General features: G+C 41.9%; 1 protein-coding gene and 1 pseudogene across 1 annotated transcript; both read left to right on the plus strand.

Moving 5' to 3' along the window:
- The first annotated feature begins 1,659 nt into the window (after positions 1 to 1,659).
- Positions 1,660 to 8,188, plus strand: LOC118105222 (annotated as a pseudogene).
- A 1,870-nt stretch (positions 8,189 to 10,058) lies between these two features.
- Positions 10,059 to 15,128, plus strand: LOC118105226 (tripartite motif-containing protein 16-like; the record flags this gene model as incomplete). Its single annotated transcript, XM_035152740.2, has 2 exons — positions 10,059 to 11,433; positions 15,100 to 15,128. Coding segments are annotated over exons 1-2 (1,404 nt in total), but the record flags the coding sequence as incomplete, so codon positions are not given.
- Between the last annotated feature and the right edge of the window lie 259 nt (positions 15,129 to 15,387).

Genomic DNA, 15,387 nt, shown 5'->3' on the forward strand with positions numbered 1-15,387 from the left:
GGAGGTGGAGGTGGAGGTGGGGGACAGCAGTTGGTGTAGCAGTCACATCCAAGAATATCAACAGAGCAGAAACTCAGGTGAATGTGGTTGATTCAATGATAAATCTTGGTCAGTATCTTGTCATGAAAACAGTTATAACTTTTATTACATCAGCATCAAGACTCAGTGTCAGGTCCTCCTGTCCTCCAGGTAGGAGTGGCGCCTGGATCACCGTGCAGGTGTTCTGTCCTTCTACAGAGTCTCTGACACCATGGCTCGCCTCCACAGGAGTCCAGTCCACATTCACTCAACTCTCTATGCTGGAGTTAGGGTTTATTATCCTGGGAGACACAGCTGAGTTCTGTAAACTCAAATAGACTCGAGTCATTAAAACAGTGATTTAGATTCTGCGTTTAAATGTGACTCTATTGTCTCCATGTTTGTTGATCAAAGTTAAGTAAGTGGTAGCGTTTCTGCTCCCTTTCAGAGATCAGCTGTCAATCAAACACTGACCTTCCTTTATCACACATATTTAGTTCTCACTTTGTAAGGAACTAGAAATCTATAATTACATGACATGAATGTGTTTTGAAGATCTAATGTTGCTGTTGTTTTCTAAATCAATGTAGAAATCAGGTTGTGTGATGTTTTAGAACCTGTATCAATCCTGATCCTCATCAATGAGCTGATTATTTGTTCTTGTCTTTTCCACATGTGAGATGGAGGTGAAACAAACTGATTGTGTGTCCATGAAATCACTGAACAAGTCACTGAACAGACTTTACTGATGAAACCAGTCAATGAACTCAGAGCAACATTATCCAACACATCAACTACCTCTGGTTGGATTTACAGCATCAGTGTTACGGGATGTTTGGTCACATTGTAAATGTGGAACCTGTTTTATCCACGGCTCATCTCTGTAAAGTGTGAATCCTCGTCCTCATTGTATTTACATATTTAGTGAACGGGCATATTTATCTGCTGCTGCGTAGGTTTCTGTTCTTTTTGATTTTCGCAGTCTGAACTGTAGTTCCATTGGAAGTGTCTAGTCCAGTCCCTCTAAGGTTTGTTCTGCAGCTCTCATCACATGTGTTTCTTATACATGTCTATATACGTACCCAAATCTCTTATATATGCATAAAGCAATAAAAATGTAATGTGTGAAGAAGCTGAAAGTTGAGCAAAAGAATTGAAATCAGTCTGTAAATTGTTTGTTGCTGGTTGTTCTTGGGAGCTGAGAAAGGAGGAGACTCATGTATCCTGTGCGACTGGAGGTTTCTCTAGGCGGGAGTCGTAACATGGGTGGGAATTCGTCAGTTCTTTTTGGGTGCATTTTCGTTTCATTCGATAAGTGGTGGCAGATAATACATGTGTTCTTCTGGTTGCCAGTTTTTTTTGTTCATATTGATAGGATGGAGTTTCAATTGAATGATTGTGCCACAGATCCCTCTGTAAAAAAGTGGGATAAATGTAAAAAAGCAGATTTATGGATTGTGGCCGATTCTTTTAAATTACCATTTTGCTAAATCAAAAAAGAAAGCTGATTTTAAATGAATGTTGGTTAAAAAACTAGGGAGAAGAGTGTGTTTCCTGAGTGTCATATGGCTAGGGGGAGATGTGGAGGACAAGTGATGCCCCACGTTCCCACCTCACATGGATCCCATCATTAAGGCTGGCATGACGGCCGAGGAGCTCCACTTGGTGCCCCGTATTAAGGAGGTGGAGCTGAGGAACAAAGAGTTGGAGAGGGAACCCCCATTTGCGTCTGCCACCCCCATTCGGGTAACATCACCCACCCTCTTCCATCAGGATAGCTTTGATGTCAGCAGACATTGTGGCACTTGTTCCTCCGTTTAGAGAAACAGAGGTTGATTCCTACTTTTGTGCATTTGAAGCGTGTGCATCTGCTTCACGCTGGCCTAAGGATGTTTGGCCAATATTGTTGCAATGCAAATTAGTAGGTAAAGTGCAGGAAGTCTGTAATAGTCTTACTCTAGACCAGAGCCTGGGTGTGGTGGTAAAATCTACCGTTCTTCGTGAATTAGTTCCTATGGGGCTTATCGCCACAATTTTAGGAACTCTAGAAGAACTGTCAACCAAAGTTATGAGTGAGTTTTGCACGTGAAAGAGCAGATTATTTGATAAATGGTGTCAGGCTACTGAAACTAAGAGTTTTGTTCAGTTGCGTGAACTTGGTAGCTTCTTGAGGAGTTTAAGAAATGCTTGTCGGAAAATATTGTGTTGTACAAAGTGTCGAGCCTTATCGCAAGCAGCAGTGTTGGCGATGGTGCCTTGACGCATTAGAATGTGTTTTCCTCATCTGTGTCCCGTGATAGGCAGTTGTATGTGAAAGACAAAAATCACCCTTGAGTCCCAGGCGCCAGTTTCGTGATAAGGCGTGCTTGTTTCTGCCATGAAAGTGGACATTTTAGCGCTGATTGTCTGGTGTTGAAGAAGGACCAGATTAAGGGTCAGAGTCCCCTCCACTATCAGGCTGATTCAAACAGTGCCTAGGTAGCTCCAATGGTAGCTCCAGATAGAACAGGAGGACGAAATTGGCCTTTGACTTTAAACCGTTCGTCTCAGATGGTTATGTGTTTATGCCCGAGGGGTGGAGCTAGCCCTGTGCCCGTTAAAATATTACGAGGATACGGTGCGAAACATTCTCTCATTCGTGCTGGTGTGCTACCCTTTTCAAGCAAACGTCCTGTGGCTCAGATATGTGTTGGGACATGGTTTTGTGAAACACAGTTCGGGCCTACATGGGTAGTCAAGCCTGAAGCCGCATGTCCTTTGTTCTGGGAGAAAACCAGAGCCTCAGGGAACTCAGTCTCCCAGAGGGGCCTCAACGTCACACAGAGGTGTGAAAACCCACCAGAGACACAAGGGTCAACTCTATTGGTCACTCTGGAGCCCATGACCTGGAGTCACCAGGCCAATATAAGTGAGTCTCCCCTTTCTTCAATCTCTTTCCATGCGACCCGTCGAGGAGAAGTTTAGCTTCTCCAGCTCACATCTTTCTCTTTCCATTCACGTCTTGAGAGGAGCGCACGCTCCTTCCACGAATCCTCTCAGGAGAAGAGGCGGCGGTCCAGCTCACTCTTTCAACTCAAATCAACTTCATGGAGGAGAGTTGCAGCTTCCAGCTCATCTCACCAGAAACCTCCTCACAATCCAAGCTCTACCAACCTCACAAGCTGCGACGTGTTGTCCTGCAGGAGAACTTCAAACAGCAACTAGGCTACACAGCCAACAGAACCACGAAGGCAGGAGCCACAAACCAGCAAGACGACTTCACAGAACTGCGAACTGCAGAGCAACTCTTTTTCCCCTTTCCACAGACAGGTAACACAACTGGGCTTAATAATTATACTAGGCTAAGCAAGACTGTTTATTCGATTCTGTGTGATGTTTATAAGTTTGATTTGTGTTGCTGTGATATTGTGGTTACAAGTTATTTGAAAGATTAATGTGAATTATACTCTTCAGTCTTTCCTTGCATGCATCTAGTAACTTTCTCTAATTTGGCACACACGACACACGCATATACAAACGCACCTAATCTCTCTGACCCCGCCACATGTCGTAAACATTCCCAATAGGGGAAAGAGGTGTTATCTTAGTGGCCGCCGACATTTTGGAAGAATTGACTCACACAGACACGCACACATGCATACTCACATACCTATCTTTGTTTAGTAAGTACACACGTTAGTAATTTATGTTTTATACTTCTTATATTCACTTATCATCTTTTCTTCTAAATGTTTGCATTTAATGTCTTTGCATAGGTGGTCACCCAGCCTCTACCTATGTCAAGAACTCTATATCCTTCAACAACTAACCCCTTCTCTATGGTAATTTTGGTTATAGTTATTAATTTACAATTAATCAGAGTTCAATATTATTTGGGAACCAATCAATAGAATTGCTATCTTTCCATGCCCGAAGGTACATTTGAGTAACTAATCATTAAAGTTATTAATATTATGTTTTTATTAATATTCCAATATTTTATTTTAATAAACGTATTGAATAAAACTGGCTAGTATCGTTAAATACATTATTGCACAACATAATGGTGCGTGTGAGGCAGAGTACAGTTGGCAAAAATTCGCCAATTATGCAATATTAATTAAAATTTTAATTAAATTTTTTTTCATTTTTATTAGCATGAAATAAGTAGAATGTTAAACTTTCAGTCAAGCCAAAGGGATTTGAATTCAATTCCACTAGTCTGCCACCAGGTAGACATTCAGCAATATTTACAAACAAGTGCATTGTGGTGAAATTTAATTTATTCATAAATTAAATGTTTATTAATAATTAATTATTCATAACTACCACTTTAAGTCTGATAATTATTATGCTAAAGATTGCTATCGTTGCTAATAACTCCAGTTGAATATTCTTTGTTAAAATTTTAAAATTTACGTTAAACATTTGAATATCACATATTCAATGTTAACTGGTCAAGCTGTGAAATTTCCTGTAACTGTTAAGTGCTTTTTGAATTAAGACATAGCGTGCCACCATCCTATGTAACAGAGCTTGTGCCTGGCTGTTACTGCAAGCATTTCAGCTGAAGTTGGATAAAGAGAACCTGAGAAAGAGCCACAGCGTGGCCAGCCCTGTGAATTTATAGAACCTAACTGTTACTGCCCTGCATATCAGTTAGTGTGATTAAACATTTTGGTAATCTGATTCACCCACCCACTTAGTTTTGGTTAGGCTAGTGTACGATCAATCCACACTACAAGGTGTCTGCCAGTGCAACACCAAAGCCAACCACACTGCTTTGTCGATTTATAAACTTTTTGAATCTAATCTTTCAATTTCAGACAAACAATGAACCCTGTGTAGAACAGTTTGTTTCTTCCCTAGCACGAGTCTGACCCTGGCTATCCTGAATTATCCAAGCGGCGATAATGCAGCAGGAAGTTGATATCTCCTCCAGGAATGGTTTGCTGTGCCTAAGCTCCAGTGCGTGGAGTTCTCCATCCTTGTTAGTACCAAAATCAGATCAAAGTTTCGATTTTTGTAATGACTTTAGAAGGCTTAATGCTATCACCGAACCAGATTTTTAATTATTTCATGTGTTCAGAGTATTTAAACATTTCATTCACACAGTACATGACAGTTCTTTAAATATTGTGTTACTCTGCAAACAACTTTAAACTTCATAATAAAACCAGGTGTATTTAGGTGAATAATTAGTGCAACAGTCTTTTTATTTGTCTCTATAGAAAAGTGAGAGCCTCCTCAGACAGAACAGAACTCTGCTGCCAGGATTCTAACCAGAGTCAACAGGTTGGAACAAATCAGCCTGGTTTAACCTCTTTACACTGACTCTCAGTTTCTAACTTGATTGAAGCTTCTTTAAATGACTTGTAAAACTCTCAATGCTCTGACTGCTCAGTTTATCACAGATCTTTAATCCTTGAGATCCTCTGGCAGGAGACTTTGAACTGATCCAGATTCTCAGCTTACTAAGACAGAGTTTTAGAAATAAGGTTTAGAGACTGTGGAAAAACCTGCCTGAGAAATGCAGCCGCTGAGTCGGTAACTTCCTTTAAATCAAAACCTAAAACCTCCCTTTTATCAAAGCACATTCCATGATTTTACCTAATTCTAGTTTGTATTGTAATGTGTGGTCATGCTTCAATTTCTGTCATCTTTAAGATCATTGTCCCTCAATGATCGGACTTTTAAACCAGCTGTAGCCACAGTGTATGGCACACACACACATTTTAATATATTTTAGTATTTTAACAAGTACTAATGGATTTTAGTGCTCTTTTTATGTATTTATGTATTGTTATGATGTGTATGGGTTGTGTGACTACTGTTTCAAACCAAATAGCCCCTCGAGGGACAGTAAAGACGACCTTAACCTTAATAACCTTCATTTCTACTTTTAGTTTTCATTCTTGTATGAGTAGTTTGTATTTGTTATTTTACGAGTTTTTCTTAATTAGTTTTGAAATGTGCTTTATAAATAAAGATGTGATTTATTATTATTAAATGCATCTATTTGAATTTGACTTTAGTTATTACTGTATGTTGTGAATGAAGGATAACACACTCTGCCTCTCACTGAATCTCCTCTTAACACCAAGTGTGAACAGGCCGCTGTGAAATGCAGTAAAACCTGAAAAAACCAACAACTTCTTCCTCCAAACACAACCAGCTCCTCCCAGTCAGGATGTGTCTGTGTCTCCTCTTCACAGACGTGTAAGTGTAAGAACAGTAGACAACAAGCTGAACTGTGGGAGATAGTCACTGCAGGGAGTGAACGAGAGGGGGAGGGGAGCAGAGATCTGTTTCTGCTCAGAGTGAAACTATTCTCTGATCACTGACACCAGCTGAAATGAGCGCAGCAAGAAAATCAACTGGACAGAGAAAGATTCTGCTGTTCGAGTCTGTCTGGATCTACTGAAGGATCGGTGACTACTGTCTGTGGACACAGCTACTGTATAGGCTGTATTAACACCCACTGGGACAAAGAGGAGGAGAGAGAGGAAGCTACAGCTGCCCCCTCAGTGTAGACAGACCTTCACACAAAGGCCTGTCCTGAGAAAAACTGTGTGCTGATTTAGTGGAGGAGCTGAAGAAGACTGGACTCCCAAGCTTCACTCTGCCTGATCCTGCTATGCTGGACACAGTGTGGCCTGTGATTTCTGCATGGGGAGAAAACTGAAAGCTCTCAAGTCCTGTTTGGTTTGTTTGGTCTCTTATTGAAAAACACCTCAGCCTCATCTTCAGTCAGCTCCATTTAAGAAGCTTCAAGCTGGTGGAGCCCTGGGAGAAGCTCCAGAGAACATCTGCTCTCGTCACGGCGAGGTGATGAAGTTGTTCTGCCGCACTGATCAGCAGTGTATCTGATTATCTGCTCTATGGATGAACATAAAGACCACGACACAGTGACAGCTGCAGCAGAAATGACTGAGAGGCAGAGCTCGGGCTGAGGAGACAAACAATCCAGCAGAGAGTCAGGACACAGAGAAAGATGTGAAGCTGCTTCAACAGGAGGAGGGCCGTCAATGGCTCTGCTGATAAAGCAGTGGAGGACAGTGAGAAGATCTTCACTGAGCAGTCCGTCTGCTGGAGAAAGAAGCTCTGATGTAGGCAGCAGATCAGATCCCAGCAGGAAACTGAAGTGAGTCGAGTCAGAGAGCTTCAGGAGAGACTGGAGCAGAGATCGCAGAGCTGAAGAGGAAAGACCATGAACTGAAGTAGCTCTCACACAGAGGATCACAACCAGGTTCTACACAACTACCCCTCACTGTCACCCACTCAGTGAATCTACACTATCATCCAGCATCAGGGATCGTCCTCGAGGACCTTTGAGAGACGTGACAGCAGCTGTGTCACGGGTCAGAGGTCGACCACAGGACATTCTGAGTGAGACAGAGACAGAGATTTTACAGATTGTGTCTCAAGTGGATGTTTTACTGCCACAACCAGAGCCAGAGACCAGAGCTGACTTCTTAAGATATTCACAGGAAATCACACTGGATCCAAACACAGCATACAAACATCTGTTATTATCTGAGGGAAAAAGAAAAGTAACATTTATGAGTAAAGAACAGTCTTATTCTAATCACCCAGACAGATTCACTCATTGGCGTCAGGTCCTGAGTAGAGAGAATCTGACTGGACGTTGTTACTGGGAGGTGGAGGTGGGGGTGAGAGCAGTTGGTGTAGGAGTCACATACAAGAATATCAGCAGAGCAGGAGACTCACATGAATGTAGATTTGGATTCAACTGACAAATCTTGGATATTGGTTGTCATGGAAACAGTTATAACTTTTATTACAACAGCATCAACACTCAGTGTCAGGTCCTCAGTCCTCCAGAGTAGAGGTGTACCTGGATCACAGTGCAGGTATTCTGTCCTTCTACAGAGTCTCTGACACCATGAGTCGCCTCCTACAGAGTCAGACCACATTCACTCAGCCTCTCTCTATGCTGGAGTTGCGGCTGGTTATGGAGCCACAGTTAGTTGTGCAAACTCAAATAGACTCGAGAACATTAAAAACAGTGATTTAGATTCTCTGTTTAAATCTTGAACTTCTTTTATCTCCATGTTTGTTGATCAAAGTTCTCATTAGTGACGTTTCTACTCCGCACAGAGATCAGCTGTCAATCAAACACTGACCTTCCTTTATCACACATATTTAGTTTCTCACTTTGTAAAGACAGAAATCTGTAATTACATGACATGAATGTGTTTGAATGAACTAATGCTGCTGTTGTTTCTAAATCAATGTAGAAATCAGGTTCTGTGATGTTTTAGAACTGTGTTGATCTGATCCTCATCAATGAGCTGATTATTTGTTCTTGTCTTTTCCACATGTGAGATGGAGGTGAAACAAACTGATTGTGTGTCCATGAAATCACTGAACAGAAGTCACTGAACAGACTTTACTGATGAAATGATCAATGAACTCAGAAGCGTCAACATATCCAACAGACCAACTGCACTTTATTTCAGGCATTAATATGTTTATTAATCTAATTAATACATTATAAACAGTAATAAAGGAGTGTAATGTATATTAAGGACATTCTGTGTTGCCCAGATACCAAAGACCATTATATCCTTTAGTCATTTTGTAAGCATGGACCGTGCAGGAGCTTCTCCAAACTCATGAGTGACTGTTCAGGTGCCAGTGGCCTCTGTTGGATTCATGTATGACAGATTTGAATTAATCATTAAGGATTTAAATTCCTTTCCTTAATTCTTTTCTATTCTTTTAATTTTATTGGGATTTAATAAAGTTATTAAGAAATTCATTTTTGTGTTTTTAATTATTTCATGTGTTCAGAGTATTTAAACATGTCATTCACACAGTACATGACACTTCACACAAATATTGTGTTACTCTGCAAACAACTTTTAGAGCTTCATAAACTAAAACCAGGTGTGATATATTCAGGTGAATAATTAGTGCAACAGTCTTTTTATTTGTCTCTATAGAAAGTGAGGAGCCTCCTCAGACAGAACAGAACTCTGATTCTAACCAGAGTCAGCAGGTTGGAACACGTCAGCCTGGTTTAGCCTCTTTACACTGACTCTCAGTTTCTAACCAGTTGAAGCTTCTTTAAATGACTTGTAAAACTCTCAATGCTCTGACTGCTCAGTTATCACAGATCTTTAATCCTTGAGATCCTCTAGCTGAGGAGACTTTAGACGATCCAGATTCTCAGCTAAACACCCTAAGACAGAGTTTTAGAAATAAGGTTCAGGAACTGTGGAACAACCTGCCTAGAAATGCAGCCAGCTGAGTCAGTAACTTCCTTTTAAATCAAAACCTAAAACCTACTTTTATCAAAGCACATTCCATGATTTTACTAATTCTAGTTTTATTATTGTAATGTGTGGTCATGCTTCAATTTCTGTCATCTTTAAGATCATTGTCCTCAGCGGTCGGGACTTTTAAACCAGCTGATTTTAACAAAGTACTAATGGATTCTTAGTGCTCTTTTTATGTATTTATGTATTGTTATGATGTGTATGGGTTGTGTGTGACTACTGTTTGCAAACCAAATGGCCCCTCGGAGACAGTAAAGACGACCTTAACCTTAACTTAACCTTCATTCTACTTTTTTAGTTTTTCATTCTTGTATGAGTGAGTTTGTATTTGTTATTTTTACGAGTTTTTCTTAATTAGTTTTGAAATGTGCTTTATAAATAAAGATGTGATTTATTATTATTAAATGCATCTATTTGATTTGACTTTAATTGTTACTGTGTGTTGTGAATGAAGGAGAACACACTCTGCCTCTCACTGAATCTCCTCTTAACACCAAGTGTGAACAGGCCGCTGTGAAATGCAGTAAATCCTGAAAAAAACAACAACTTCTTCCTCAAACACAACCAGCTCCTCCCAGTCAGGATGTGTCTGTGTCTCCTCCCTTCACAGGTGTGTCAGTGTAAGGACCAGTGAACAACAAGCTGTTACCTGTGGGAGATGAGTCACTGCAGGGAGTGAACGAGAGGGGGAGGAGCAGAGATCTGTTTGTGCTCAGAGGAAGTGAACCTGTTCTACAGTCTCTGGCACCAGCTGAAATGGCGCAGCAAGAAAATCAAGTGTACAGAGAAAGATTCTGCTGTTCGATCTGTCTGGATCTACTGAAGGATCCGGTGACTACTGTCTGTGGACACAGCTACTGTAAGAGCTGTATTAACACCCACTGGGACAATGGGGAGGAGAGAGGAAGCTACAGCTGCCCTCAGTGTAGACAGACCTTCACACCGAGGCCTGTCCTGGGGAAAAACACCATGTTAGCTGATTCACTAGAGGAGCTGAAGAAGACTGGACTCCAAGCTGCTCCTGCTGATCACTGCTATGCTGGACCTGAAGATGTGGCCTGTGATTTCTGCACTGGGAGAAAACTGAAAGCTCTCAAGTCCTGTTTGAATTGTTTGGCCTCTTATTGTGAAAAACACCTCCAGCCTCATCTTCAGTCAGCTCCATTTAAGAAGCACAAGCTGGTGGAGCCCTCGGACAAGCTCCAGGAGAACATCTGCTCTCGTCACGACGAGGTGATGAAGATGTTCTGCCGCACTGATCAGCAGTGTATCTGTTATCTCTGCTCTATGGATGAACATAAAGACCACGACACAGTGTCAGCTGCAGCAGAAATGACTGAGAGGCAGAGAGAGCTCGGGCTGAGGAGACAAACAATCCAGCAGAGAGTCCAGGACACAGAGAAAGATGTGAAGCTGCTTCAACAGGAGGAGGAGGCCGTCAATGGCTCTGCTGATAAAGCAGTGAAGGACAGTGAGAAGATCTTCACTGAGCTGATCCGTCTGCTGGAGAAAAGAAGCTCTGATGTGAAGCAGCAGATCAGATCCCAGCAGGAAACTGAAGTGAGTCGAGTCAGAGAGCTTCAGGAGAGACTGGAGCAGGAGATCACTGAGCTGAAGAGGAAAGACCATGAACTGAAGCAGCTCTCAGACACAGAGGATCACAACCAGTTTCTACACAACTACCCCTCACTGTCACCACTCAGTGAATCTACACACTCATCCAGCATCAGGATCCGTCCTCTGAGGTACTTTGAGGACGTGACACCAGCTGTGTCACAGGTCAGAGGTCGACTACAGGACATTCTGAGTGAGACAGAGACAGAGATTTTACAGATTGTGTCTCAAGTGGATGTTTTACTGCCACAACCAGAGCCAGAGACCAGAGCTGACTTCTTAAGATATTCACAGGAAATCACACTGGATCCAAACACAGCAAACAAACATCTGTTATTATCTGAGGGAAACAGAAAAGTAACAGATATGAGTAAAGAACAGTCTTATTCTAATCACCCAGACAGATTCACTCGTTGGTGTCAGGTCCTGAGTAGAGAGAGTCTGACTGGACATTGTTACTGGGAGGTGGAGGTGGGGGGGACAGCAGTTGGTGTAGCAGTCACATACAAGAATATCAGCAGAGCAGGAAACCCAGATGAATGTAGTTTGGGATTCAATGATAAATCTTGGATGTTATATTGTTTTGGAAACAGTTATTACTTTTATTACAACAGCATCGAGACTCCAGTGTCAGGTCCTCAGTCCTCCAGAGTAGGAGTGTACCTGGATCACCGTGCAGGTGTTCTGTCCTTCTACAGAGTCTCTGACACCATGACTCGCCTCCACAGAGTCCAGACCACATTCACTCAGCCTCTCTATGCTGGAGTTAGGTTTTATTGTTATGGAGACACAGCTGAGTTGTGTAAACTCAAATAGACTCGAGTCATTAAAAGCAGTGATTTAGATTCTGTGTTTAAATCTTTAACTTCTTTTGTCTCCATGTTTGTTGATCAAAGTTCGTCGTGGTGACGTTTCTGCTCCGCACAGAGATCAGCTGTCAATCAAACACTGACCTTCCTTTATCACACATATTTAGTTCTCACTTTGTAAAGACAGAAATCTATAATTACACTGACATGAATGTGTTTGAAAGAACTAATGTTGCTGTTGTTTTCTAAATCAATGTAGAAATCAGGTTGTGTGATGTTTTAGAACCTGTGTTGATCCTGATCCTCATCAATGAGCTGATTATTTGTTCTTTTCTTTTCCACATGTGAGATGGAGGTGAAACAAACTGATTGTGTGTCCATGAAATCACTGAACAAGAGTCACTGAACAGACTTTACTGATGAAATGATCAATGAACTCAGAGCGTCAACATGTCCAACAGATGTATAAAGCAATACAAATGTAATGTGTGAAGAAGCTGAAAGTTGAAATAAAGAATAGATCCAGTCTGTTCTTTTGTCTTCATTCCAGGATCTCATTCAAAGCTGATGGAGACAAAGTGAAACTCCTGTGAGAGAATAACTGAGGCAGTTTCCTCCTGAAACTCCACAAACCTCAGTTTTCATGTTCAGTCTCTGTCTTTGCAGCTTTTCTGCACTAAAACAGCTTCATCACAGACAAATGAGCAAAGTTTTCTTCCACTGGCTGATTTTCAAAACCCAGATCTTGTTTGTGATCTCAGTGGATGAAGAGAGTTCGTCACACAGATTTAAAGAAGTGGAGAAATAATGGTTTGGTGAAGTTTCAGGGTGAAGACGTTGAGTTGAGTCCTGACACACAAGCCACATATTGGAGATATTGTGATGTTGTGGACTTGAGGTCGTTCCGTTTATCGTGCTGTTGATTTTCATGAGGATGAAACCTCACAACGAGTTTGTCGTGTTGCTTCAGTGTTTCACGTCGTCACCTCACGGACAGACGGTCCTGGGTCGTACAGTTTGAATCCAGACTTGATCAAAACTTCTTGACACCAAATTTGTCCGAGGTTTAACCCACAAAACAAACTTTGCTGCTTGAAGAGGTTTCGTAATTTCTGCAGAGTTAAAGCAGTAAACGGTAAAAACACTCAGGATCAGGTTCCTGACGACTGGGATCGATTCTTTGCTCCGTCACAGACAAACTTCATCAACTGTTTCAGAACAGAAAGAACTTTGGTGTCACTTGTATTATATAGAAACAGTTTGAGCAGTTTATCATTTTCTTTGATAGAAGCTGAACAGTTGTTGACATGGTTCCTTTGCTCTTTGTCATGTTTCTTCTTCAGAACTCCATTAACTTTGCTGTAAGTCTGTATCATCATGACGAAGCGTGTGAACCGGTGACACAGGAACGTCTCGTTCTGCACAGAGACAAACACACACACAGATCACAGCTATGAAACTGCATCCTGATTCTTCACCATTCTGCCTGGTTGACACTTTAAAGCTGCTTTCAAATATGCACTGAAATTTCCCCGACATTTTCCAGTAAGAAAAATGTAAGAAAGCACAAATGTCCAAGTGAGCTGCTGAGGACATTTCCCGAAACTTTTCCTGCCAGCCCCTAGAAAACTGTCAAGAGTGAGTCCATGTGAGAATACAGCAGGAAAACAGCTGCTAGCAAGTGGGCGTGTTGCTTACGTTATTAACACATGAAACTGGAAGAACACAAATATCTCAGGATGAAGAAGAGGAGCCTAACACGTAGAAGACGAAGACGTCAACTTGGAAAGACGAGGAGATCCAGAGCTTCTGGTGCTGAGGGCCGACGCCGGTGTGGATGAGCTGTAAACAACAACACTGATCTTTCCACAGCAGAGTTTATACGTCATGTCCGGCCTCCTGCTGCTCTACAGGCTCCGCCCCTCGCCTGGATGTTCACACATGTTCCTGTTGTTGTGAACAAGTCGGACCCCACAACCTGCTGCTGCTGCTTCATAGGCAAAAGACAAACTGTGTCTGGACCAAATTTTTCGGACATTTTCCAGAAACATGCGTGGGTGTGTGCAACATATTTGGTGGTGGAGCTTATCAATTCCCGTTCTAGTCTTTACCCTGAGGCCTGTTTAAAATAAGGTTTTGCTACCATCTATAAATAAAGTAATTTCTATTTTACCATGTCTTTATTCGTACACGTTTATATCAGGGCTCTCATGCTATAAAAAAAAAGTTTTTCCTTTGGCTTAGGTGCAGCACACGAGCCTTAAAGGTTCAGTGTTTAGAATTTAGTGACAACTAGTGGTGAAGTGTCATAATGCAGCTGAACACCCTCACCTTTTATATTCTATTTTTGCTTGTGTGGTTTTCTTTCTGAATGTTTTTGAGCACGGCTAGAAGGGAGCCTGTGACCCAAGAATTTGTATCTGCATGTAACTGTTGTGCACATGACAAATATTCTTAAAGATGGCTGATACATCAAAGGAACAAACCAAACTAGTGTCTTAATAATTTGTTCATCTAGTGAAACATCCGTAGAACAGACACAACTAAGTGGAGTATTTTTTTTATTCTTTTTTAACAGTTGTGACAGAAAATGGTTACAGAAAACATTTCATGCAGACTTTTTTTTTTGTTTGGATGTGGTAAACTGGAGCTCCCAGAGTGAATCCACACCCCTTCAGCAGAAGACACGTATATTCGTCCTCATTTAGAGCAATAGCATTTCTACCGTTTAAAGAATCTGCTCAAAGAGGAGAAGAATCTGGACATTCTGCCGGGTTTTTTGGACATGTGGCTTTCCATAGAGGCGGCGATTCTTTTCTCGACCTCTGGTTCTTTTCCATAAATGGAAAGCAGCAGCGTTTCTGGACAGTCCCACATCTTACACAGGTCCTTGAACACCGCCTTGTGGAGGACATTGATTATATCTGGGGACATGTCTAAGTCAATGTCCTGGACTTCGGCCCATGTTTTTTCAAACAGGTATTGAGTGAGGTGTATTGATTCGTCACAGAACAAGTTCACTTTGGACTTTGCAAACACTCGAGTGACGAACTGGTCAATGACGAGATTGACATACATCTTTTTGCGGGGCTCTGCCCGTTCCGTTGCACTGTTGATCTCTGAGACCGGAGATCCTACGATGGGCTCAATCTCCATTAAAGCGGAGGTCACCCTCTTGGTGTAGTCACCGGCCTGTTTTGAGAACCACCAGTTCATCAATGGCAGGAAATTCATCACTCTCTCCTTTATGTCCGCGTACATCCGTTTGTGGGACTTAGGAACAGACACTTTCGTCACTTCAGCTGGACTCGCCACTAAACTGTCAGTTGTGACGTACCTATAGAGGACATCGGTAAGGACGGGGGCGTTTGCAGGTGAAACTCTGTCCTTGGTCTCTGTCAGAAGCAGAGACTCCACACTATCCATCAGAGACTTGACTGACTCACTGCTCTGGACTTGGGTCTCCTTACTGAACTTCTTCCTGACTTGTGTCCCCATCTTGAGCATCGATGCTGTGGCCAAAAACTTTGCAAAAAGCTTCTTGATCCTCTTCCCCACTCCTTTCCAACACTTCTTGTGGCTCTTTGAGGATTTGGAGCCTCTACTCGAATCAGATGATCTGACGCTCTCCTCTTCACTAATTATCTGATAGATTTCATCTG

Source organism: Hippoglossus stenolepis, chromosome 3, assembly GCF_022539355.2.
Source record: "Hippoglossus stenolepis isolate QCI-W04-F060 chromosome 3, HSTE1.2, whole genome shotgun sequence".
Taxonomy (NCBI): domain Eukaryota; kingdom Metazoa; phylum Chordata; class Actinopteri; order Pleuronectiformes; family Pleuronectidae; genus Hippoglossus; species Hippoglossus stenolepis.